The 26039-nt window shown below is 43.8% G+C and overlaps 1 protein-coding gene across 1 annotated transcript in view; it reads left to right on the forward strand.

The window, feature by feature from the left end:
• The window catches only part of KMT2E (lysine methyltransferase 2E), a 310078-nt gene that overhangs the window by 248369 nt on the left and 35670 nt on the right, over positions 1–26039 (forward strand). Inside the window, 4 exon segments of the mRNA XM_030216423.1 lie at positions 2038–2292; positions 2502–2652; positions 13463–13716; positions 20311–20367. Of these exon segments, the coding sequence (XP_030072283.1) occupies positions 2038–2292; positions 2502–2652; positions 13463–13716; positions 20311–20367 (717 nt within the window).

Genomic DNA, 26039 nt, shown 5'->3' on the forward strand with positions numbered 1-26039 from the left:
ATGAAAAGTATATAGAGGAGTGCAAAGATTAGGCACCGTCATCTGGTCTAAATTATTTTTCATCAAATCCTGAAGTGAACAGAAGCTGACCATGCCTACGCATGGCACAGTGTTATTATTTAATATATAATTACTATTTATTTGCAGCTTTTTAAAAAGATTTAGGGTTAGAAAATAATGAATATGTGAGAGAGAACTGGATAGTGTACTTCAATAAAGCCTGCAGCATGGTTCTTCGTGGGAGAGTCCTGAATGAACTCAGCAGGGCTTAAGTTAGGATTCAAAGTTGTGAACTGGATTGGAAACTGGTTGACTGATATGACAAGAGGATGATTCTAAATGCAGTTTACTCAGAGGATAGAAAGGTAAGTAGTGGGGTGCCTCAGGGATCAGTACTGGGGCCGATCCTATCAACATATTTATGAGCGACATTGTTGAAGGGTTAGAAGGAAAGGTTTGCCAAAGGGACTCCCCAGAGAGAGTGGACAACTTGAGAAAGGATCCTAAAATATTAGAAGAATGGTGTAATGCTTAGCAGCTAAAATTTAATATGAAGAAGTGCAAAGTGTTGCATTTGGGGTGTAAAAATCCTAGTAGTATGTGCTAGGGGGCAAGAGACTGAAGTGTTGATGTCCCTGTACAAGTCGTTGGTGAGACCCCACTTGAAATATTATGTTCAGTTTTGGAGGCTGTATCTCTCCACGGACATAAAAAGACTTGAGGCGGTCCAGAGGAAGCAACAAAAATGGTACCGGATTTGTGCTATAAGACATATGAGAAGAGACTGGAAGACCTGAATATATATACGGTAGAGGAAAGGAGAGAGAAGAGATATGATACAAACATTCAAGTACTTGAAAGGTATTGGTGTACAAGCAGATCTCTTCCAGAGACAGGGAGGTGGTAGAAGAAGAGGATTTGTATGGAGGTTGCAGGGCGGTAGACTTAGGGGTAATGTCAGGAAATACTTTTTCACAGAGAGGGTAATGAATGCCTAGAACGCCTTTCCAGTAGAGGTGGTGGAGTCAAAAACAGTGAAGGAATTCAGAACGCATGGGATAAGCACAAGGGTTGCCTAAATAGGAAGATGGAAACAAAACATGGCTGTTGAGGTATTAAGTTGGACGGAAGTAGTCTGTGTCCTGCAAGTAGCAAAAGACAGATGAGGATTAGGGAACTAAGACCAATGGTGGACGGTCTTTTGCAGTCTGTGCCCCACAGATGATGCGGGAGAGATGATGCTCACGTATTCGTGTTGTGTATCACTTTATTATTGTGCTGCAGGAGGGAGTGCTGTGTATCGTTGGGGAAGGGGGGGGGGGGGGCACATTTTGATGTTGAGACTGGCGTGTTGAATGCTGTCAGCAGTTCTTTTGGTTGTAAAGTGTTGTCCCGGGACTACATTGTGTTTGACTGCCTGTGTGTGTTTGGGTATAGGTGGCTGTAACCTGTATGGAGTGGTAGGTACAGTTTGCCTTTGTTGGACAGACTGGATGAATCATGTGTGTCTTTATTTGCCATCATTTACTGTGTGTTACATGCTAGTTTGTCTATCCCTAATATCTATTTTGGGAGAAATAACAAATATTTCCTGTAACCAGCTAAAAGTTTGTCTATTCATGCTTTTGGAATATTTTCCCCTACTCTTCCCTGCAGATCTCTACCTCAGAAATGTTCTTATGGCCGGTGATGAACCCACAGGTGCTGCATACAGAAATCTAGAAAACACCTATTCCTTAATACAGTGCTTATCAATCTTTTTGAGACCATGACCCCATGATTGCGACCAAATAAAATTGTGCCCCCCCCCCCCAGAGGTGCAGAATAATGGTGCACCTGTGGAGAGGCCACCCAGATTGTGACCCCAAATGCAGATTTTGGGGTCCTGATCCACAGTTGGGGAAGCTCTGCCTTAATATGTAATGTATTTTTAGTTATTTTAATTCTACCTAAATAGCAAACAATATGCTAGCTAAAACTTGATAGAAATTGTACATGTGAGGAGTAATACAATATATCTTTGTTTGATTTGTTTAGCACTTGGTGACTGAATGGTTAAGTGAGAAGCATGAGAAGATTGGAAAACCAACAGACAGTCTATTAGATAGGCCTCTGCGTGTAACTACAGATCCTGAAGTTCTTGCTACGCAATTGAATTCGTTACCAGGCCTTTCTTACAGTCCTCATGTGTACTCTACCCCTAAGCACTATATTCGTTTTACTTCACCATTCCTGTCAGACAAACGGAGGAGAAGAGAACCTATGGAGAATATTCTTGGCTCTTGCAAAAAGGTAGTAAGAGATGAGACAAACTAATAATTAAAATTGTGGTCTATTTAATGATTTGTACAGTTAAAAAGCATTTTAACAACCTACTTTATGTCACTACATTGTGTTATATAGGAATATGTACTTGTGACATGTTTTTGGAACTGAAATAAACCTGTTACTTAAAATCCATATTTTCTTGTCTATTTGTTCTTTCCTGACTTCTGTTACAGCGATGGCTGAAGCAAGCTTTGGAGGAAGAAAATTCATCAATTATGGATCATTATGATTCACCCTCTCAAGAAGGGTCAAGGAGTCCTGCTATCTATGGTGATGAAAAAAATAATTTACTAATGAATGGCAGCTGTCCATTTCCTAGTGGAGGTATTTATATGTTATGTATTTATATTTAAAAAATTATAGATACAGATATATAGAGTGCACTCCAGTCAAGTGCATGGCCTCAGGACCAAAGTTTAACTTGCAGATAATCAGAGTATATCCATAATGGTTGTCACTCTTTGATAGCATTAGTTCGGTTACGACACAGATCCCATATAGCACCACTTACTTATTACTGCAATAACACAGTCAACAATTTTATTACAACACCTATATGTAGTTATAGATGTAAGGCATAGCCAACTTTGCTTCGTAAAAACGTTAAGACTTATCACATGCAACTGTGGTCAGCCCACTGTTAAATGACAGAAAAGAAATCAGCAATAGCTTTCTGTACAGTGTTATGTCTATTCGTATTGTAAACTAAGTTAAACAGGTCAGAAAAATATTCATAGCTCTGGCACCCACTACCCTCAAGATAAGTCCAGACAATGTTCAAGCTCTGTATTACTAAGGGAAACATTCAGGGTTGTTGCATCACACTTGATACCCACTTCCTGCCCCATTGGCTTATCTGAGTCTCCTGCATTTTCAAATGAAAACTGCAGGTCAGAGCAAATCTCTATATCAGTTATATTAGCAGATATCTGAAGGTCATTATCAACTGCCACATAGCAATTAAACTCCTGAGCTGTCACTCCAACTGGGAGATCTACAGGCAGGTCGTCTGTGTTCACCTCAGTGGTTGCAGGCGTTTCAGCATTATGTTCATTCACAAAGCTAGCCCATCTGTAGCTGTTGGCAGTTGTACTCTGCCAAGCCGTCTTCTGCATGAGTAGCAAGTCCAGCAGTGCAAGCTTACAAGCCATCTCAGCTGCGGAGCCTTTGTGGTTAATGCAGCGATTATACTCAGCTTCTGCCAGTGTTTACTGCAAATACCACATGTACACTGTGTTACAAAGCAGTGACAAATAGCATGGGTGCGCCTGTGCTATCTGGCACTGCATGTAATGTAAGCCCAGAAACTAAAAGCCAGTTCCTTAGCGTCCCTCCGGACCGGCCCAGGATTGGACTGATGGATTGTGCATGCCTTCTAGCAAGTGGAGACTGAGAAACTTCTGACTCTAGAGAGCCAATAAGAGCCCTGGCCATGTGACCCTAGTCTCAATATTCTTAATCTCCAGCAGGTGGTAGGAGGGTCTCTTTCTCTTTCTCTCTCTCTCTCTTTCTCTCTCTCTTTTGTTCGCCAGCCTCTGGGGTGTTAAACTCAGGTGTCCCCGGGTTCCTCCCCATCTCCCTTTGCTGTTCAGGGAAGCTACCCTTTCGGAGGAAAGGTGCTTAGCCTTTGGGAGATAGACTTCCAGTATTATCCCAAACACTGTCTAATAGGTTCATAGATAGTACACTTAACACAGTGTGACCACCATCTTCATTTCTAACCCAACATTATTTGTTAAACAGGGATCTTCAGAGTTTTAAGCAACATACACCATCTGGGAACCATGCCCCAAAAGTATTAATGGTGTTACTCACATCGTCATTGATCAACCCGTATTGTTTCCTTTATCATGATCCTTTTTTTTTTTCACTTTTTTCTTTTTCAAAAAATCTCTCATATAGTTCACTTTAAATATTCTTCACCGATATCTTCTAATTCATTTCAAGCTTTAGTATACAAGCTATGTTTTACAACGTTACTTAGCTTTAAAGCAGCTTCAAGCAGCGATTTTTCTCCCAGCTCAAACCTCTGCCGAAATGGCCAGGTTTCGTTATTCTTTTTCAGGGAAGAGGCACGCTGGTGAGAAGAATATTATAACATTTAGTTATACATATCACCATAAACGCACAAAATAGTTCATAAAAAAATAACACACTACAGTGTTACCATCTCTGTACTTGCTCCTGCATATAGAGAAAATGGCTGCGGCGTCTTAGCCTCTGCAGTTTAAATAGGTCATAGCTGATTTCAAATCTCAAATTTTGATAGGGCCACGTAATCTTTGCAGCTACCAATCAAATTAGCGACCACAGTCCACTGCAGAATTTAACCCCTGGGGGTGCAATGCATGGAGTTGGAAAATCCATCTTTGCTCTTTATAATTATAATTTGTGTGGGGAGGGGGATCTCAACGCTCCAATTACTATACATCTAAGCATGGTTACACTCCCATTCCTCCTCCACCTCATAAGACTGCGCTCCAACGCTCGCATCCAAGGCAGCAGTGGGGACAAAATTTTCAGACTCCTCAGTCTAAACAATAAACCAGTTTTTATCTCTTCCTAGAGAGCTTTGCCACCGTCCAGTTGTCCGTGCCAAGCGACCTACCAGTAGGTCCTTTTTCAACATAGGTGGCCTCTCATAACCTCCAACCGTTGGGTTCTACATACCATACAGCACAGTTATGCTCTGCGTTTGTGGGGACGGGACCTCTTGACCATTCACTAAGAGACTCTACTTTATCCAGATAACACTGCTTCAAGAAGAGCTCTCTGCCCTCCTTTAGCAGAATGCAATAGAACCAGTTCCTCCGCTGGTCAGGGGTCGAGGTTCTACTCCTGATACTTTCTCATACCAAAAATAAAAAAAAAGATGGAGAGAGTGCATTCAATTCTCGATCTGCGAGATTTGAACAAATTTCTACTCAAAAGAAAAATTTTGCGTGGTTTCCCTGGTATCACTTTTTTTCATCATAGAACTCAACGACTGTCGTTGCTCTGTAGATCTGAAGGAGGCGTACACTTGCATACCTATTCTCTCTATGCATAGAAAGTTTCTGCATTTCTACTGTGGGTCTTTGCATTATCAGTATAAAGTCTTGCCGTTTGGCTTAGCTTTGGCCCCTCAAGTTTTTTATATAGTGCCTCATAGTAGTTGCTGCAACACTCCATAAGTGGGGCATACACATCTTCCCTTACCTCAACAACTAGTTAAGGCAGGCAGCCTCCCAGTAGTTGGCACAGTTTCTGTTTGATGATCTTTACCTGCTGGTCTTAAAAAGATTCCCTCTTGTTTGCTTTTTTCACAAACAATTGAAGGCGTATTTGTTTAAGAAATTCTTTTATTAGGCTGGTTGTTTTATTGATGCGCCTTCTCTTTTTATCTGTTTTCATTGTTAAATTCAATCAATGTTATCTGCTTTGAACCTATAATTGGGAGTTAGCAGACTACAAGCATTATCATTACCGTTACCACAGACCTCAATTCAGTCCGCCATACAGCTCCTAGAATTCCTCGGGTTTGTGATCAGTTACCCGAAATCACATCTACAACCTGTTCAGACCTTACATTTCATGGGGGGATCCTCCTGGCCACTGCTCAGTGCTGAACCTCCCTCCCTCTCTTAACCAAGAGCAAACAACATAATGTATCTCTCTGCTCAGTTGTCCAAATCTATCCAAGTATCTGCTCGTCAGATGCTCTGCCTATTCGGTCACATGGCTTCAGCAGTCCATGTAATACCATTGGCTGAACTCCATGTCCGAATTCCTTAGTAGATACTCTCCTCTGTGTTCCCAAGCCACGGGACTGCTCTCAGCCCGTATTCAAATTACTTCACAGCTATTCCACTCTCTACAGTGGTGCATGGTATCCCAGAATCTCATCCAGGGTTTTCTGTTTCAGCCTCTTCCATATCACAAAGTCCTCACCACAGATGCCTGTATGGTAGGTTGGGGTGCTCACCTTGATGGTCTCCACATACAGGGTTCTTGGTCCCCATTGGGCAGCTTCTTGAAATATCTCTGTAAGGTCTGAGGCATACAAATTGAGCAGAGTCCTTCAAACTCACGAACGGCTCCTCAACATGTCTGTACTATAGCTCATCAAATTTTCCACTAGTGGGGGACTCCAGTGATAGAACTATTCGCTTCTACTCAGAGCAACAAGCTTCCCCACATTTGTTCCAGAATTAATGCTTCGAATTGTACAGTCACAGATGCCTTTTTGTTCTATTGGGAAACATACCTTCTATATGCCTTTCCTCCATTGCCTCTCATAGGAAAAACTCTTCTCAAACTATGTTGAGACCAAGAGACCAGGATTCTAATTGCTCCCTACTGGCCACATCATATCTGGTTCCCTCTTCTCCTAGAGTTATTGTCCAAGGAACCATTGAGCTTAGATCCTTTTCTAACCGTAAGGGTCCCTCTTCCATCCAAACCTTTGTTCTCTTGCCCTGAAGGCTTGGTTCCTGATGACATACTTACGTTCCTTAAACTTTCCAGACGGAGTCTGTAGGATATCTCTAGCATCTAGGAAACCTACACAGAAATGTTACTGTTTCAAGTGAAGATTTTCCCTCTAGTGTGCAACCAGTGCACTCGACCCTACTACATGCTCTCTTCCTACTCTTATGGAGGCTGCTTTTATCTCCTAGCATATTATTTACTTCCTCAGCAATCCTCCAGACCATTCAAGACAATTGAGTTATGCACTCCTACCAACAGAGGGAGACTGAGAACACTAAAACTTCTTATACAAGTAGCCTGTGCAGACCTTCTACTAACCAGTATTTTCTCAGTCTCAGCAGAGGGTAGATATGTGCAGCCTGTGCAGTGTACTCAGTCTGGTAGGCCCATTTGGGGTTTCTAGGTTGGGTTGTAAATGTTAGAGAACCCACACTTGCATCTCTATTACAGGGTGTAAGTCCTAAGGAGCTTCTTATTCCCTGTGGGGTGTCACACCCGGGTGGCCGAGTCCCTCCCCCTGTGCTCTTCCTCTGGAGGACTGCTTGACCTCGGCTACAGACCTCGTTCTGTACCCTTGAGGCGTTTAGGCATCAGCAACGAGGTTTAAAAAAAATAATAAAAATGTTTTTAAAAGGCGGCTATTTTGGCCATTCTTGTGGCAGTCCAGAGATAACACGTCTTCAAGGGCGTTCTTGCCTTAGGCGATTTTGCCTATTAGTCTGTCTGAGCACAAAGCAACTGTTTTTATTGTGTTTGCGGCCATTATGTCTAAGCTGGCGAGGTGTCAGTTTTGTGCGAAGCGCGGCATTGAAGTGAAAGGTGGCCAATGTAAATTATGTGGGGAGCCTATGCTATCAGCGCTCTAGCCCCCCGTGCTTTCCCCTGAGTCGGCGGAGGTGTTGGGCGGCGATTTGACTGCACATTCCGGGCCGGCAACAGCGGGGCCGGTTTTGGCGGGAAACGCAGCAAATTTGGCTGTGCATCCCGTGTTGGCCTTGACGGAGCCGTTTTTGGCGGGAAGCGCGGCCCTTTTGGCCGCACATTCCGTACCGGCGCTGGGGTACCCGTGTGTGGCGGGAAGCACACCTAGTTTAGCCGTGGATCACGCGATGGACCTGCCGCCTTGGGAGCGAGGGGAGTCCGTCGCGGAGACTGCGGGAAGTGTTGTTGGGGCTTCAGCAGCGTCGGGGGGGGGGGGGGGTCTGGCTTCTCCCTGAGTTTGTTTGGTCTCTGTATAATGCCTGGAGAGCTGGCCCCTCTCAGGCTGTTTGTTCCCCGGAGGCTGCTAGCTCAGTGGGAGAAGCGCCCACGGGTGGATATTTCGGAGCCTAGGAAGATACTTTCTCTGCCTGGGTCGGACATTTGGAGTGACCCAGGAGAGGAGGATCTCTTAGATGCCTGAGGATCAGGATGGGCTAAGGCCTGGGGAAGATTTTTCAGTGGTTCGCATTTTTCATAAGGAGGAGTTGTTAGAGCTCATTGATCAGGTGATCTCTACTTTGAAGTTTGCTCCGGCGGCCACTCCCTCTGCGGAGGGACCCCAAGTAGATCCCTCGGTTAAGGGGATTCGGAGAGCCTCCCGTTCCTTTCCCATGAATTCAGACATTAGGGACATGGTTTTTCAGGAATGGTCTGTGCCGGAGGCTGCTTGTAAGGTGTCTAGGGCAGTGGCGCGGCTGTATCCCTTGCCTTCGGAAGATTTGGCCCTGCTGAAACCACCTACTGTGGATGCGGTGGTTACGGTGGTTACTAAGGCTACGGCCATTCCGGTGGATGGCGATACAGCCTTACGGGATCCTCAGGATAGGAAGCTAGAGTCCTTTCTGAAGCGCAGCTTTGATTTGTTGGCTTTGGCCTTGCAAATCTCTGTGTGTGGGGGCTTGGTAGCCAGAGCTTGTTTCCATTGGGCGGAGAAGCTCTTGGATGAGCCTGCGTTGGATAGGACTGGTTTGGTTCAGGACCTGGCCAAATTGGAGATGGGGTCTTCGTTTTTGGCAGACACCCTTTATGATTTGCTAAGGGCTTCGGCTAAGAATATGGCTCTGGCAGTGATGGCTCGCAGGGCTCTTTGGCTTAGGGGCTGGGTGGTAGATGCGGCCTCTAAAGGAAAGTTGTGTTCTCTACCTTTCAAAGGTTCTATGTTGTTTGGAGGGGACTTGGATAAACTGATGAGTGGTCTTGGGGATACCAAGGTCTCACGGTTGCCGGAGTTACGGCCTAAGGCGGCTAGTCGAGGTGGTTCGGCTAGAGGTCGGTTTAAGGACGCGAGGTGGTACAGGCCGGGCAGATTTGTGTCTCCTTCTAAAAGCCGTTTTTTCCAGCGGACGCAGTCCTTTCGAGGGGGTCGTCGAGGAGGTCGGGACGCCTCCGGAGGTGCCGGAAATGGGAATAAGTCCTCCTTATGAAGGTGTGCGGGTCCAGCCTCTGGTGAAGGTCGGGGCGCGACTTCGTCTGTTTTATCAGGGGTGCACCCAAATTACTTCAGATCAGTGAGTGCTGGAGGTCGTTCGCGACGGTTATGTGCTCGAGTTCGAGCACCTGCTGCCGGATCTGTTTCTTCCCTCTCCTTGTCACTCTCGAGTCAAGTTAAAGGCTATTCAAGAGGCTCTGGGTCGCTTAATCCAGTTTGGAGCCCGTGGTACCCGTTCCTCGGCACGAGCTGGGAATGGGTTGTTATTCCATTTACTTTGTGGTGCCGAAGAAGGAGGACCAGTTTAGACCCATTTTAGATCTCAAGAGGGTCAATGGGGTGCTCAAGGTGCCATCCTTCCGCATGGAGACTCTGCGCTCGGTCATAGTGGCTGTTCGTCAGGGAGAATTTCTCACGTCACTGGATCTCACGGAAGCGTATCTGCACATGCCGATTCGAGAGGCCCATCAGCGTTCCCTTCGTTTTGCTGTTTTAGGGAGGCAATTTCAGTTCTGTGCTCTGCCTTTTGGTCTGGCAATGGCTCCATGCACCTTCTCCAAGATAATGGTGGTGGTAGCAGCGGCTTTGCGGAGGCAGGGAATTATGGTGCATCCGTATCTGGACGACTGGTTGATCCGGGCGAAGTCTCGGGCTCACAGTGTGGTGGCTACGGCTCAGGTGGTCGCGTTTCTGGAATCGTTCAGATGGGTAGTGAATGTAGTCAAAAGTCAGTTGATCCCATCGCAGAGTCTGGAGTACTTAGGAGTGCGGTTTGACACGGCAGTGGGTCATGTTTTTCTGCTGGATTCTCGGATCGCCTCTCTTCAGCAGCAGGTTCGGCTGTTAATGTCCGTTCAGAGTCCGACGGTTCGAATGTACCTTCGGGTTCTGGGCCTCATGGCAGCGACAGTAGAGGTAGTACCATGGGCCAGGGCCAATATGTGTCAGCTTCAGGCGGCTCTGTTGTCCAGGTGGTCTCCTCAGGTACACAATTTGGAGTTGCGGTTGCCATTGAGGGGGGCTCCTCGGCACAGACTCTAGTGGTGGGTGTGCTCGGCCCATCTGGAAAAGGGCATGCCGTTGGAACCTCCTCAGTGGGTGATTCTGGTAACGGATGCCAGTCTGCTGGGAGCTCAGTGTCTTGGTTGGTCCGCGCAGGGGCGGTGGGCGACGGAGGAAGCTCAGTGGTCTATCAACCGGTTGGAGACAAGGGCGATTCGGCTAGCTGTGTTGGCGTTTCGCTCAAGTGAGGTCAGAAAGGCGGTAAGAGTCATGTCCGACAACGCGACAGCGGAAGCGTATGTCAACCGGCAGGGCGGTACAAAGAGTCCGCAGTTGGCAGTCGAGATGGCTCTGCTCATGAGTTGGGCGGAAAGGCATCTAGTGCAGATTTTGGCGGCGCACGTGGCCGGGGTGGACAACGTGAATGCGGATTTTCTAAGCAGACACATGTTGGACCCCGGAGAATGGTCTCTGCACCGGTCGGTGTTCGACCAGATAGTTCTAAAGTGGGGAATGCCAGTAGTGGATCTCATGGCGTCGGCACAGAATGCTCAGGTTCCTCGGTATTTCAGTCGGCGTCGGGATCCGCGAGTGGAAGGGATCGATGCATTGGTCCTTCCGTTGCCTCAGCGGGTATTGCTGTACGTGTTTCCCCCATGGCCCTTGAAAGGTCGAGTCCTACAGAGGGTAGAATGTCATGCGGGTCCGGTGTTGGTGGCTCTGAATTGGCCGCATCTGCCATGGTTCGGGGATCTGATGCGCTTGTTAGAAGGCGAGCCTCTGCGGCTGGGGGGGCTCGGTGCTGTTGTGTCAGGGTCCAATTGTCATGCCGGATCCGGATCGGTTCTCTCTTACGGTGTGGCCCTTGAGAGGGAATGGTTGAGAAGGAAAGGGTTTTCTCCTCAGGTGATTCAGACGATGCTGCAGTCTCGCAAATGTTCAACGTCTTTGGCCTATGTTCATGTGTGGCGCATATTTGAAGATTGGTGTGGGGACTGGGCATGTGTCCCTTTGACAGCTTCTGTGTCGTGCATTTTAGATTTCTTGCAGGATGGTTTTGAGAAGGGCCTTCCATTGTCATCTTTGAAGGTGCAGCTGGCTGCTTTGGTGTGTTTTCGGGGTAAGGTGCAGGGCAGGTGAGTTGTGTCTTCCCCGGATGTGGTCCGTTTTTTGAGGGGGGTGAAGTTGCTTCGTCCTCCTCAGCAGCCGGTAGTTCCACAGTGGTATCTTAATATCGTTCTTGATTCTTTGGCAGGTTCTCCTTTTGAGCCCTTGGAGTCTTGTTCGATAAAAGACCTTACTATGAAGGTGGTCTTTTTGGTAGCCATATCGTCGGCTCGCCGGATTTCAGAACTTCAGGCTCTTTCATGTAGGCCTCCGTTTCTGTGGTTTTCTAAGGAAAAGGTTTTGCTGCTTCCAGTGCCTTCGTTTTTGCCTAAGGTGGTATCCTCCTTTCATATCAATCAGGTGGTTTGGTTGCCGGTCTTGGGGGACCGGACGGGGGATGCTTCTCAGCGTCGTTTGGCGAAATTGGATGTGTGCAGAGTGTTGAAGGTTTACTTGCGCAGGTCGGAGGAATTCAGGTCTTCGGACAGGTTATTTGTCCTTCATGGGGGTGCCCAAGAAGGGAGCGGCTGCTTCTAAGGTATCTATAGCTCGGTGGTTGAAGGATGCCATCTCTTCGGCTTACATATTGCATGGCCGTACGGTGCCAGTGGGGCTCAAGGCACATTCCACTAGGGGGATGGCGGCTTCTTGGGTAGAGAGTAGTTTTGTTCCACCGGTAGACATTTGTAGAGCGGCGGTGTGGTCCTCCCTGCATTCTTTTGTCAAATATTACAGAGTGGATGTACAGGCAAGGGAGGATGCCAGTTTTGGAGTTGCAGTCCTGTCCTCTGGGCTTCGCAGGTCCTACCCTTAGATGTGTTTACTGCTTTGGTACGTCCCAAGCGTCTTGAACGGTCTGGAGGATTGCTGAGGAAGGTGAAATTAGGCCTTAACTGCTAATTTTCTTTCCTCTAGATCCTCCAGACCGTTCAAGAGCCCACCCAGTGTATTGTACAGTTCAGTATGATGATTTCTTTAGACTTCAGTTGCTGATATTTCTAGTAGATCCTGTGATTTGGGTCCTGGAGTTTTACTAAGGGCAGTTTGTGGTACCGTTTGTGCCCATCTGCAGTTGAATTCCCCGTCTTAAGGGGAGGAGATCCGAGTGTGGATTCAGTGGTTTTGTTTAGGTGGAGGTGTTTTGTTCCTCTGCTTTGTTACTGTTTTACTGGTTAGTAGAAGGTCTGCACAGGATACTTGTATAAGAAGTTTTAGGGTTCTCAGTCTCCCTCTGCTGGTAGGAGTGCATAACCCAAGTGTCTTGAACGGTCTGGAGGATCTAGAGGAAAGAAAATTAGCAGGTAAGGCCTAATTTCACCTTTTTTACTATCTGGTGTCTACAAACCTCACAGGAAGTCCTCCCAGCTTTTTTATATCCTTCAACCCTAACAGATTAGGGATTCCCATCACCAAACGTTCTAACTCTTGGCTGACTGTATCTCCTACATGTATACTCATGCTGGACTTGAACCTTCATGATGTGTCACTGCTCATAATTTAAGAGCCATGGTGGCTTCAGTAGCCCATTTCTACTCTGTCTCCATTGAGGAAATTTGCAAGGCAGCAATGTGGTCCTCTATCACCACCTTCACATCTCACTACTGTCTGGATCAGCATTCTAGGCGGGATAGCTGGTTTGGACAAGCAGAATCTTTTTGCTACTTACGTCAACTCCACCCTCTTGCCCTTTTGTCAGCCAGGCTCACATTCTACATAGTTTCCTGGCAGCTAAAGAGTGCCACAAGTGCGTGTCCTTGGAGAAGGCTAAAATTTACCTGTAGCAAATATTCTCCAAGGACAGCAGGTACATATTCTCATCCCTCCCACCTCCCTTTGGAGTTGCCTTCTTAGCTTGTACTGTACTGCTGGTCCTGCGCACAAGAGTCAGGTGGGAAGACACCCACGCATGCACAGTAGGGGCACTGCTCAAAGTTTTAAAGTGACAGTGCGCTACAGCAGTGTCCACACCAGATTCTGTGGATGACATCACCCACATGTGAGACTGTATGCCTGTGTGAGATTATATATCTGCTTTCCTCAGAGAACACCTGCTACAGGTAAGTAACTTAGCCTGCAAATAGGTGGGAAAATGTGGGATACAAATGTAACAAATAGTAATATTAATTTTTATTGCTTCTATTTAAGATTTAACAACACCTCTTAAAAAACGAAGATTGTATCATCTGTTGGAATCCACATGCTCAGAAAGCTCTACTCCCACTCCTTCTCCATACGCCACACCAACACATGTAGATATTGCTGCCACAGATCCATCATTGTTTGCCACTCCTCCTAGGATAAAAGTTGAAGATGAAAGTTGTCGTAATGGTTACAAGCCCTTATATTCACCAGTTATCCCAGTCACTCCATGCATACATGGAAATCCAATGCACTTTGAGGTAAGTGTTAAGCTTGTATATGACGAACTCCATTCTTCTAATACAGAGTTTTTGTTTTTTTTCTTCAAACACTTTTCTCTCTGCTAAGCAGTTCATCTGTAGAATAGTTTGCATACTTTATATTTTAAAGAAGGCTAGATTGTGTGATGATATAAGCATGGCGATATGATTCATTCTTATACAGATTTGAAGGTACTTATAAATGCTATTCATGTTCTAGAATTAACATACTAAAATGTGCGGTGTATTAACATAATCCATCTGAATGCTTCTCAAATGGAGGGAATATAATTTCATATAACCCCAGGAGATTCCTTGTCTCCTTTACTGTGTATATATTTCTGACTTTTTCCTATTAATATATTAGTATTGTACATGCTCATTTTTTAAGATAATGCAAATCTGTAGCATGTTTTACCAATTTATAAAGCTTTTTTAAAAGGTCATATGCCCGTAGGAGAGTTTAAAGTTTAAATAATTTTATTGAATAAATTGATACAGACCAGCAAACAAACACTTTTGAATTGTTCAAAAATTTTCAATAGCATTCGCTGCCCAATTAACTCCCCGCTTCTCTTTTTTTTTTTTTTTGTTACATTTTTACCCCGCGTTTTCCCACTCATGGCAGGCTCAGTGTGGCTTACTTGGGGCAATGGAGGGTTAAGTGACTTGCCCAGAGTCACAAGGAGCTGCCTGTGCCTGAAGTGGGAATCGAACTCAGTTCCCCAGGACCAAAGTCCACCACCCTAACCACTAGGCCACTCCTCCACTTTATTGATGACCCCAGATAGAACTTTCACATTGAAGTCTACCAAGCTACATGCTACATTTTGCAGTATGATCCAGTAAACCAATAATTGTTATATAAGCCTTTCCCATTCCCCTCCCCCATACACCAGAAATCATCATCAAACACAAGAGGTTTTTGTTGTAACCTCTCATTATACTCAACTACTGACAAAGCATTTGGTAAATCAGTATCAAAAAATTAATGCACCTTCCTTGTAGCCCCTAAAAACAAGTCTCTTCATTTCAATGTCAGAGCATAATGCATTAATTGATAGTAAGCGAATCTATCAGTATCCAAAGCCTGAAATCTCTGCTGTTTGATTCAAAAACTGGAACACCTTTTCTGCCCATATCCTAAGTACCACGTTATGTAAATCTGGGTTGAAGTCCAAATTCTCCAATCTATCCAAGGTATTTATCTTACAAAATGTTAACAAGGCCTTCCAAGCCAATTGCATGTGACGTACAAAATATTGCCTCTTAATTGTGGTAATTTACAATTTTTCACCTGTAGTACATAGTTGAGATGCAGTGGTTCTAATAAAGCTTGTTCAATACATAAAATCTTTCTTCTTATTTAAGCAATATATATTATAATTAGATTTCTGCTTTCCTCCAAAGCAGCCATTGTAATTTTTAGAGGAATGTTCTGATCTCTATTTTCCTTAAAATGTTTGTTAAACCACTTAGAACTGAAAAGGTGTTAGCGGAATATAAGCCCAATTGTAATTTAATAAAGGAATATAATGTCCAGTTTCATTGTCCGGTCCTTTATATGTCTCAGGGGACAGGCATGATTATAGGTATGGAGGCTCGGCAATCCAAACCATCTCTACTCATATTACCATAGAGCCTAGCAAATTTTAATTTGGGTTTCCCTATTCCAAAACAAATTTTTGTTACATTTATTTTGCAAGGTTAACAAATCATTCCTTAATACCCAGATAGGGAGATTTGGGAGAGCATACAACCACTTTGTAAATAACAACATCTTCTCCCAATCAGAGACAAAGGAAGAGTTCTCCACACTTCCAACCATTGCTTAGTATGTTGTATCATTTGAGGGATATTCAAAGAGTAAGTCTTCCTTAGATCGCATGGCAGCTGTATCCCCAAATATCTAAAGCTTCCCAGAGCCAATTTTAAGTGGAAAAGCATCTCCCCAGCCCCTCTGAAGAGAAGTATTGATTGCCAGAGCCTCTGACTTATATGTGTTTAACTTAAACCCTGAAAACTTTCCGTGTTCTGTAATACTCTCCAATAGAGTAAGTAATGAATGGCAAGAAGCTGTCAGAAACACAAATAAGGTCTCTGAACCCTAAATTAAAACAATGGGTATTGGAAATCTCAGACTCTTATGGCTGCAGGTCTCAGATTTCATTACAGTATATAGGAAGGGGTCGCTGATATGCTTTGCCATAGAGAGAATTTGTTTGGAAATACATCAATAGATAGAGCTTCTCTGGTTCAGGAGTACTATTAAGCATTTTGATCCCTATCTTAGTCCACTGCTGAGTTGGCCTCCTCTTTTACCAGGAGATATGTGAGTAGGTGCAAAATAAGATCTACAGCTCTGTTGTCAAAGACATAGCTATCTTCCCCCTTCTTTATCCAGGCAAATCAATCAATGTGTGTAATTCCTCTTTTCTATTGGAAGAGCACTACCTAAACTTCCATAGAAACATGACAGCAGATAAAGGCCTTATGACCCATCCAGTCTGCCCATCCTCTATAACCCCTAATTCTTCCTGTTCCTAAGCGATCCCCCATGTTTATCCCATGCCTTTTTAAATTCTGGAACAGTCCTCGACTCCACCACCTCCACCGGGAGGCTATTCCACGCCTCCACCACCCTTTCTGTGAAATAATACTTCCTTAGGTTACTCCTAAGCCTACTCCCTCTTAACTTTGTCGTGTGCCCCCTCATTCCAGAGCTCGCCTTCATTTGGAAAAAGGCTCTCTTCCTGTACATAAATGCCCTTGAGATTTTTAAACGTTTCTATCATGTCTCCTCTCTCCCTTCTCTCTTCCAGCGTATACATGTTGAGGTTCATAAGCCTGTCCCTATAATTTTTTGTATTCAAGACCGCTTACTAATTTTGTAGCCGCCCTCTGGACCGACTGCATCCTGTTTATATCTTTCCATAGGTGCGGTCTCCAGAACTGCACGCAGTACTCCAAATGAGGCCTCACCAGAGACTTATACAAAGCCACTACCACCTTCTTATTCCTGCTGGTCATGCCTCTCTTTATGCACCCAAACATCCTTCTGGCTTTAGCAGTCACTTTTTCTACCTGTTTGAAAGCTTTAAGGTCGTCAGACACAATCACCCCCAAGTCCCGCTCTTCCTTCGCACACTGAATCACTACACCCCCTATACTGTACCGTTCCCTCGGAGTTTGCAACCCAAGTGCATGACCCTGCATTTTTTGGGATTAAACCTTAGTTGCCAAATATCATTCCATTCCTCTAGCTTCGCTAGGTCCTTCCTCATGTCATTCACACCCTCCAGGGTGTCCATCCTGTTGCAGAGTTTAGTATCATCCGCAAAGAGGCAAACCCAATCAATTACTCTAGGTCCAATACTGAGGGCACACAATTTATTTATCAGTCGCCTGTGTGGAACCGTGTCAAAGGCTTTGCTGAAATCCAAGTATACCACATCAAGTGCCCCTCCCACATCCAAGTGTTTGGTCACCCAGTCGAAGAAGACAGATTTGTCTGACACAACCTGCCCCTAGTGAAGCCATGCTGCCTCGGGTCTCGCATTCCATGTAGTTCAAGAAATGTCACAATCCTCCTTTTTAGAAGTGTTTCCATTAGCTTACTCACCACCGAGGTCAGACTGACAGGTCTGTAATTCCCAACCTCTTCCTTACTTCCACTCTTGTGCAAAGGAACCACATCCGCCCTTCTCCAGTCCACTGGGACCACTCCAGTTTCTAAGGAAGCATTGAAGAGGTCCGTCAGCAGAGCTGACAGAACTCCTCCAAGTTCCTTAAGCACCCTCAGGTGTATCCCATCAGGCCCCATTGCTCTGTCTACTTTTAGTTTGGCTTTTCCTCATGAACACAGTCCTTCGTAAACGGGTCTTGGTCTACCATTCATTCATCACCTTTAGCCTTTGTTTTCTGCAGCCCTACCCCCGGTCTTTCATTCATGAACACAGAGCTAAAATAATTGTTAAGCAGTTCAGCTTTTTCCTTATCTTCCACATATTTCTCTCCCTCAGCTTTGAGCCTCACAATGCTATTATGGCACTGCCTCTTGTCACTTACATATCTGAAAAAGGTCTTGTCTCCCAATTTTACCGTATTAGCTGTCTTTTCCTCCATTTGCCACTTTGCTTTCCTGATAACTTTTCCAGCTTCTCTTCGCTTACTTAGATATTCTTTCCTGTCTTCATCTTTCTGAGTCATCTTATAACGTGCAAAGGCTAGCCTCCTTACCCTTATCTTTTCAGCTACTACATTCGAGTACCAGAGAAGCCTTCTTTTCTTTTTATGTAATTTTCTAACATAAAGGTTAGTCGCCTTTAATATAGCTCCTTTCAGTCTTGTCCATTGCTGTTCTACATCCTTCAGCTGTTCCCATCCCGCTAACTGTTCCTTGAGAAATTCCCCCATCTTGGCAAAGTTAGTTCCTTTGAAATCCAGGACCTTCAATCTCGAATGAGCCCTCTCTTCTGTTTTAATATTGAACCATACCATACAATGATCACTAGATGCCAAATGGTCCGCCACCTTGACGTCAGAAACGTACTCTCCATTCGTAAGCACCAAGTCCAGAACAGCTCCATCCCGCGTCTGTTCCGGTACCCACTGCTGGAACAATTCTTCCTGTAGGGAATCTAAGATCTCTTTGCTTCTAGACGACCCCGCAGCTAGGACACCCCAATCAACATCCGGCATATTGAAATCACCTATCAGTAGTACTTCCCCTTTCCTTAGCTGTCTTGCGGATGTCTTTAATTAAGCCTCTATCCATGTTCTGGATTAACATTTTTTTAATGATTTTTGAACTCTCCCTGAATTAATGGCATTATAATATAGATGGGTTATAAACAGACATTTTAACTGATGCAGGATCCATTACCACAGGAGCCAACTTTTCAAAATTATTGGGTGTGCTAAACCCAATGGAAATGACCTTTCTGTGGACATAGTCAAGGAATTTGTTCAATATTGAAGGTGCTCAAGCACCCACAGAGCTGGCTCCAGTGTCCATAATATTGATACAGTCCTTTGGTCTCTCCATCCAAGTTTCACACATTGTTCTGGCTTGTGGAAATGAATGTTTGTTTTAAACTGAAATGATGTGCCATCTGGTGTCATCTTGGCCTCATATACATTATTAGTGCATACACAAATTGTTTAAATGCCTTATACATTTATTAGTTTAGTATAAAAAACAACTTTGTTAGGGTTTATCTCAGTGCAATTACTACTTATCACTATTGTGTAGAAAGAAACACCATTTCTGTATGTAGAGCAGGCGTTTTCAACCTGATCCTCAAGACACACCCATCTAGTCAGCTTTTTGGGATTATACACCCTCAGTATGCACGGTCTCCATTGTATGCAAAGCTAACTCATGCACATTGGTTGTGGGTTTCCTGAAAACCTGACGAGTGAGGTGTGTCCTGAGAATCCCTGATATAGAGTAATGCAGGGTTTGCTTCAACTGAGGCTGCCTGCAGTGCCTTAAGACATCCAGAATTTTCTTACCCTGATAATAAAAGCCACTTTAGAATGCTGCACTCCTGTAAGCTCAAGTACTTGACTTGAAACAGCTTCTTGCAGTGATCGTATCAGCTTACAGTCGGGGAAGTACATCCACTTTGTAATAGACTTAACCAAAATAGAAGGTCTCTGCACACATCTCAGGTACCTGCCTGAAGTGGTGTTTGACAATACTTTCTCTAAGCTACGTGTCCACAAAGCTAAAAGGGTCCCTTACTCCCTGGATTTCAAGAAAGCTGTTGCTTTCTACTTGGAAAAGATTCTAACCTATAGATATCCTATCTAATATTTTCTTTTATTTGATCCCAGGAGGCCTGGAAATGTGGTGACAAGGTGCACCATTTGTAATAGATTAGCAGATTACATTGCCTTCTGTTATGCATAGTCAAGCCAGACCTTAGATGGCCCACAATATTAGGGTTACAATGATGTGTGTTGTGCATGTATGGTCATCTTCCACTGAAGAGATAAGTAAGACTGCAATATGGAATTCAGTTCACAAAATTCATATACCATTATTAACTGGGCATGGTCTTACAACAGGTTGTTTGACTTGTACTGTGTGTTCACATAGTCTCCTTGAATGTACTGACAAATGTTTTGTTTTCCTCCCTGGGTCTATGTTTATAATTTTGGGTTATCGTCCCTGTTGGATGCAAAGATTTTGTCAACAAAAATATATTCTATTTGGTGGTTTTTAGTATGTTTGTTGATGAAAAACCTTAGCTAGGAAGTACCTTTTGTGCGATTGAGACTGATGTATTTGCTTTCAAATAAAGCAAATTTACCTGTATTTACGTATAACGGGTGTTTGAGTACAGCACATCAGCAGTCACAGAAAGTTACCTGCTAACTGGGGAGAGCCATAAAAAGGTCCTGCACATGAGCAGAGGAAATGTTTTCTCTTTCCAGAAAGTATTGAAAGTTTGGCTGGAAGCAGGCACAGGCTCTCACTTATGTAAACTGGTGAATTGGTGTGTGCAGAAAATACTGTTAGAAGTAAACAATTTTGCTTCACTAACTAGAAGGAAGTTTTCAAGTCTTGTTCTTTGTTCTGTGCAGAATATATCCTCACCCGAAAGTTCACCAGAAATTAAGAGGAGAACATATAATCAAGAGGTAAAGCATTTAATTGCATATTTTATATGTAAAATCCTGCTAAATGTGTGGTAGGCCTTTTAGAACACTATTTTCCTTTTTTCCTGTATGTAATAGACTGGAAAAGCTACTACTGTATTTGATATTGCATTTATAAAGCTAGAGGTGGACATTTTCTGTATTGCTTATGTGGTTTTAGTTCTGCCCAATATCTTCTGGATACTTAGCTCCCTTTCTCTGAGGACAAGTAGGCTGCTTGTTCTCTCATGTTGGTCGGCGTCCACAGCGGCCCATGAAACAGCAAATTTTTTTACAGCAAAATTAAAAAAGTTTGCCAGAGCCTTTTAGAGCGTCAACCGCACGCACCGCTCATGCGCGGATGACTTCCCACCCGTCGCGTGAGCGTTCCCGCTCAGTTTTTTTCTTGTCCATGGTGAGGTGAAGAGGTTTTTCCCTGTTCGCTTCGCTGGCCCAGGAAAGAGTCTTGATTCTTTTTATATATTTTTTTTCTTCTTTCTTATATTGTTATTCGTTCTTTTTAACCTCCCCCGGTATTTCTTAGTTTTTTGGCACTTTCTAAGTTTTCTTTCTTTGCGACACGGCCGGCCTTTTCCCCTTTTGTGCCCTTTACTTTTTTGGCATGATCGCGTCGTTTAATTTCGCCAAAGACGTTTTTCCTTCCATGTTATCGAAGACACCCAGCAGCTTCAAACATTGTACTTGGTTCAGCCGGACCATCTCGGGTACCGATACCCATGCTTGTTTTCCAACCCTCATCACTCAGAACGAGGGGTCGCTTCTACATCCTAACCTCCAGTCTCTGGCTCTCACAGCCTGGATGTTGAGAGCTTAGAGTTTGCTTCCTTGGGTCTTTCTGAGGGTGTTTCCCGAGTCTTGCTTGCTTCCAGAAAAGATTCCACGAAGAAGTGCTACTTTTTCAAATGGAGGAGGTTTGCCGTCTGGTGTGCCAGCAAGACCCTAGATCCTCTTTCTTATACTACACAGACCCTGCTTGAATACCTTCTACATTTGTCAGAGTCTGGTCTCAAGACCAACTCTGTAGGAGTTCACCTTAGTGTGATTCGTGCTTATCATCACCATGTAGAGGGTAAGCCTATCTTTGGACAGCCTTTAGTTGTTCGCTTCATGAGAGGTTTGCTTTTGTCAAAGCCCCCTGTCAAACCTCCACCAGTGTCATGGGATCTCAAAGTTGTTCTCACCCAGCTGATGAAATCTCCTTTTGAGCCACTGAATTCCTGCCATCCGAAGTACTTGAACTGGAAGGTCGTTTTCTTGGTAGCTAATACTTCAGCTCGTAGAGTCAGTGAGCTTCAGGCCTTGGTAGTGCATTCACCTTAGATCAAGTTCCATCACAACAGAGTAGTAGTTCTCCACACGCACCCTAAGTTCCTGCCAAGGTGGTGTTGGAGTTCCATCTGAACCAGTCAGTTGTCTTGCCAACATTCTTTCCCCGTCCTCATACCCACCCTGGTGAAAGCAGTTTGCACACCTTGGACTGCAAGAGAGCAATGGCCTTTTACGTGGAGCGGACAAAGCCCTTTAGACGTCCGCCCAGTTGTTTGTTTCTTTTGATCCCAACAGGAGGGGAGTCGCCATCGGAAAACGCACAATCTCCAATTGGCTAGCAGATTGCATATCCTTCACTTACGCCCAAGCTGGGCTGACTCTGGAGGGCTATGTCATGGCTCACAATGTTAGAGGCATAGCTGCGTCAGTGGCTCACTTAGCCTCCATTGAGGAGATTTGCAAGGCTGTAACGTGGTCATCAGTCCACACGTTCACATCTCACTACTGCCTCCAGCAGGATACAGTGCTGCAGAATCTGTTTGGGGTTTAGAATCTAACTCCCCCCCCCCCCCCCCCCCCCAAAGACCCATTTTTGTTCTGTTCCAGGCTGCACTCTCATTATGGTTTCAGGTCAATCTATGTTATGTCCTCGCCGCTGCAAGGCCCAATTGACCAATGCTCATTTTTTTGAGTGAGCCTGGTTGCTAGGGATACCCCACATGTGAGAACAAGCAGCCTGCTTGTCCTTGGAGAAAGCGAAGATACATACCTGTAGCAGGTATTCTCCGAGGACAGCAGGCTGATTGTTCTCGCAAACCCGCTCACCTCCCCTTTGGAGTTGTTGGTTTATTATTTGATTTTTGATTAAACTGATTGGGAATGCTCACGTGACGGGCGGGAAGTTGTGTGCGCGGTTCGCGCACTAGAAGGCCCTGGCAAACTTTATAAATTTTGCTGTAGAAAAATTTGCCGTTTCCTGGGCCACTATGGATGCCGACTCACATGTGAGAACAATCAGCCTGCTGTCCTCGGAGAATACCTGCTTACAGGTATGTGGATTCACTTTCTTTGCAGAGGGAGAACTGTTGGTGCTTGAAAATGTAAAACTATTTCAGTTATAGTCCATAGTTGAAGAGTTTCATTAGCAAATGCAAGAGTTATCTTAAAATATAGAATAAAGCTGCAGCTTGTTTTCTAGTTAAATCTGCTATGTAAGTGAAAAATACTGTTCTGAAAGGAGTTTCATTTCTCTGAAGATGAGCAGGTCACCATAGTCGCACAACTGATTGTGCTGTGTGCTAGTCCAAATTTCTTCCATAGTCTGTTCATCAGGAGCTCCTGCTGCTTCCCTTAGTTTGTTTTTCTGCACTGGAGATAGGGATGTGTGAGTTGAGTAGTGATTACATTACCCTTTTCTTCAGTGTGACAACAAATAAGCTTATTATTAATTTTCTTAATGTATTACCATTGCTCAGATGTTAAGTGTTTTTTCTTGTTAATGTGTATTATGTATTCTGAAAATGTTCATTAAAAAAGATAAAAATAAAAACAAACTCAAACTTACTCTCATCTTTGACTCAACACATATGATGCAAAACAAACTCAGAGCATCAAATCTGGAACACTACCAAGAATGAGATTCCAGGAGTCAAAAATGTTCCCCAATGCTTCATATTTAGCACATTTCATGCATCAAGAAATTGGCTCCATAACTCTTATGGTCCCGCTCTGACTAAAGATTGCAAAAGGACAGAATGGTATCCTACATTGTTCTTTGGGGATTGATACTGAAGGCTCTTGATTTTTCCTTTGGAGATAAATGCAGCATTGTTTTCAACACTAACAAAATGTAGAAAATATTGTTGCTTAATTAACAGGAGAGAGAAAATCATCCAGTTTCTTCCATTTTCAAAAACTTTGACTACTAAGTGGAGATTTACTTTATAAAATATTTTCATAATTTCTATACATTAGATCCTAATTCCATCACATGTATACCGATAAATTTGAGTTATCCTTCCATTGGTTAATCATTTGAAGGATAACTCAAAATTTTAAAGCAGTAAAAATTAAAAAGTCAAATAGGTGTTAATCTTCATCAAAAAGAGAGTGATCCAGAACTACGAATTTCCAAATGACATGTTTTAGAGAGATGACAGTTTTCCTGCCTCTATGCATCCAACTTCCTTTATTTTCTATAGGTTTTCAGATCTAGATTCTCTGCCCTTTCAGATTATGTCCAGTACATCCTCTCTGAATTACTTTGAAGAAGTGGTTTACAATCTAAAACAATATGCAAATACAAGACAAGGAATGCCATTTGTTAAAAGGACAGTGAGACTTCAGACACACAAGAACACATACAGTCTGACCAATAGGTCAGCTCTACTGCTGCAGCAGAGTACCCAGATGCCCGTCCAATCCATTGCCCCATTGGTCCAAGGGACAAGGAGGGCCATGGAGAAATGCCATCACAGTGGGACATTATAAACCAGACTAAATTATGTTTTTAAAAGTTTTAAACGTGGCAAAAGACAGTTCAGAGTGAATATTAGGTTGAAGATCTTTCCATGATTTTGGTGATAGACAAAAGAATGCAGAAGGTCAAGTAAATTTGTAATGAGAAGACTTTAGATTACACAGAACAAGACATAAGAATTAGCCATACTGGGTCAGATCAATGGTACAGCTAGCCCAGTATCCTGCTTCCAACAGTGGCCAGTCCTGGCAGAAACCCAATTAGTAGAACATTCTATGCTACCCAGTGTGTTTTACTAGCAAAAAAGGTGCTGGTACTCAGATGCTAAGGCCACCCTTCAGGGGTGAGGTGATCACTGATGGACCCATCCCACAATAGCCAGGCCCTCTGCAACCAGTCACAGAATCTATGGCAAGGCAGAATTGGTGTGTAGAGCCTGAGCTCTTTCATTAAAACTTGTGCACCATGGGTCGATTTTAGCAGACAGTGGAAAAGGTGCCAGTACTCAGTACCCCCTCACAAAAAGCCCTGATGCTACCAGTCCCAGGGCAAGCAGTGGCTTCCCCCAATCCATCTCAGTAACGGGCTATGGACTTTTTTCTCCAGGAACTTATCCAAAAAAATTTTAAACCCAGATATGCTAATCGCTGTTACCACATCCTCCGGCAGCAAGTTCCAGAGCTTAACTATTAGTGAAAAAAATATTTCCTTCTATTTCTTTTAAAAGTATTTCCATGTAATTTCATTGAGTGTCCCCTGGTCTTTATACTTTTGAAAGAGTAAAAATCGATTCACGTCTACCCGTTGTACACCACTCAAGATTTTATAGACCTCAATCATATCCCCCCTCAGCCGTCTCTTTTCCAAGCTGAAGAGCCCTAGCCTCTTTATCCTCTCTTCATACGGGAGGGGTTCCGTTCCCATTTATCGTTTTGGTTGCTCTTCTTTGAACTTTTCTAATTCCGCTATATCTTTTTTTGAGATACGTCGACCAGAATTGAATGCAGTACTCGAAATGAGGTCGCACCATGGAGCGATACAGAGGCTTTATAATATTCTTGATCTTATTTTGCATCCCTTTCCTAATAATTCCTAGTATCCTGTTTGTTTTTTTTACTGCTGCCATACACTGGGCAGAAGGTCTCAACGTATTTTCTACAATGACACCTAGATCTCTTTCTTGATTTGGATTATTCTTCCCAATGTGCATCACTTTGCAGTTGACCACATTAAATTTCATCTGCCATTTGGATGCCCGGTCTTCCAGTTTCTTAAGGTCCTTCAATTTTTCACGGTCTGCATGTGTATTAACAAATTTGAATAGTTTTGTTTCATCTTCAGATTTAATCACCTCACTCGTTCCATTTTCCAGATCATTTATAAATATGTTAAATAGCACTGGTCCATAATGGATCCCTGTGGCACTTTACTAGTCATCCTCCTCCATTGACTGTTTGAATCAAGTGAGCGCAGACAACAGGAGGGTGCGTATGGTATAATGAGAGAAGATGGATAAAATGGTTGGCTTTAATGAAGAGCTTTATGGGTTAAGACAAGAATGTTAAATTTAACATGATATTTGAGGGGTAGCCAATTTAAATGAATAAGAAAAGGAGTGATGTAATCTTTTTTTTATCTTGCAAAGTAATCTGCTGTGTTGTGAACCATTTGTATTCACTTTAGTTGAGAATTAAGAGATGTTTGCTTACACTGAATTACAGTAGTCTAGCTTAGAAATAAGAAATTCATGACAAGCCATGTGCAGTGTTTGAAAATCCAAGAAATTACAGTGAACACAAAGAGTACAGAGTGTGCCAAAACAGGATTTAACAAATTCAGAAATTTATTTTGTAAAGATCAATTGACTATCAAACCAGATACCTAGGTACTTAAAAAATAGTGACCG

The sequence above is a fragment of the Microcaecilia unicolor genome, chromosome 10 (genome assembly GCF_901765095.1).
Source record: "Microcaecilia unicolor chromosome 10, aMicUni1.1, whole genome shotgun sequence".
Taxonomy (NCBI): Eukaryota; Metazoa; Chordata; class Amphibia; order Gymnophiona; family Siphonopidae; genus Microcaecilia; species Microcaecilia unicolor.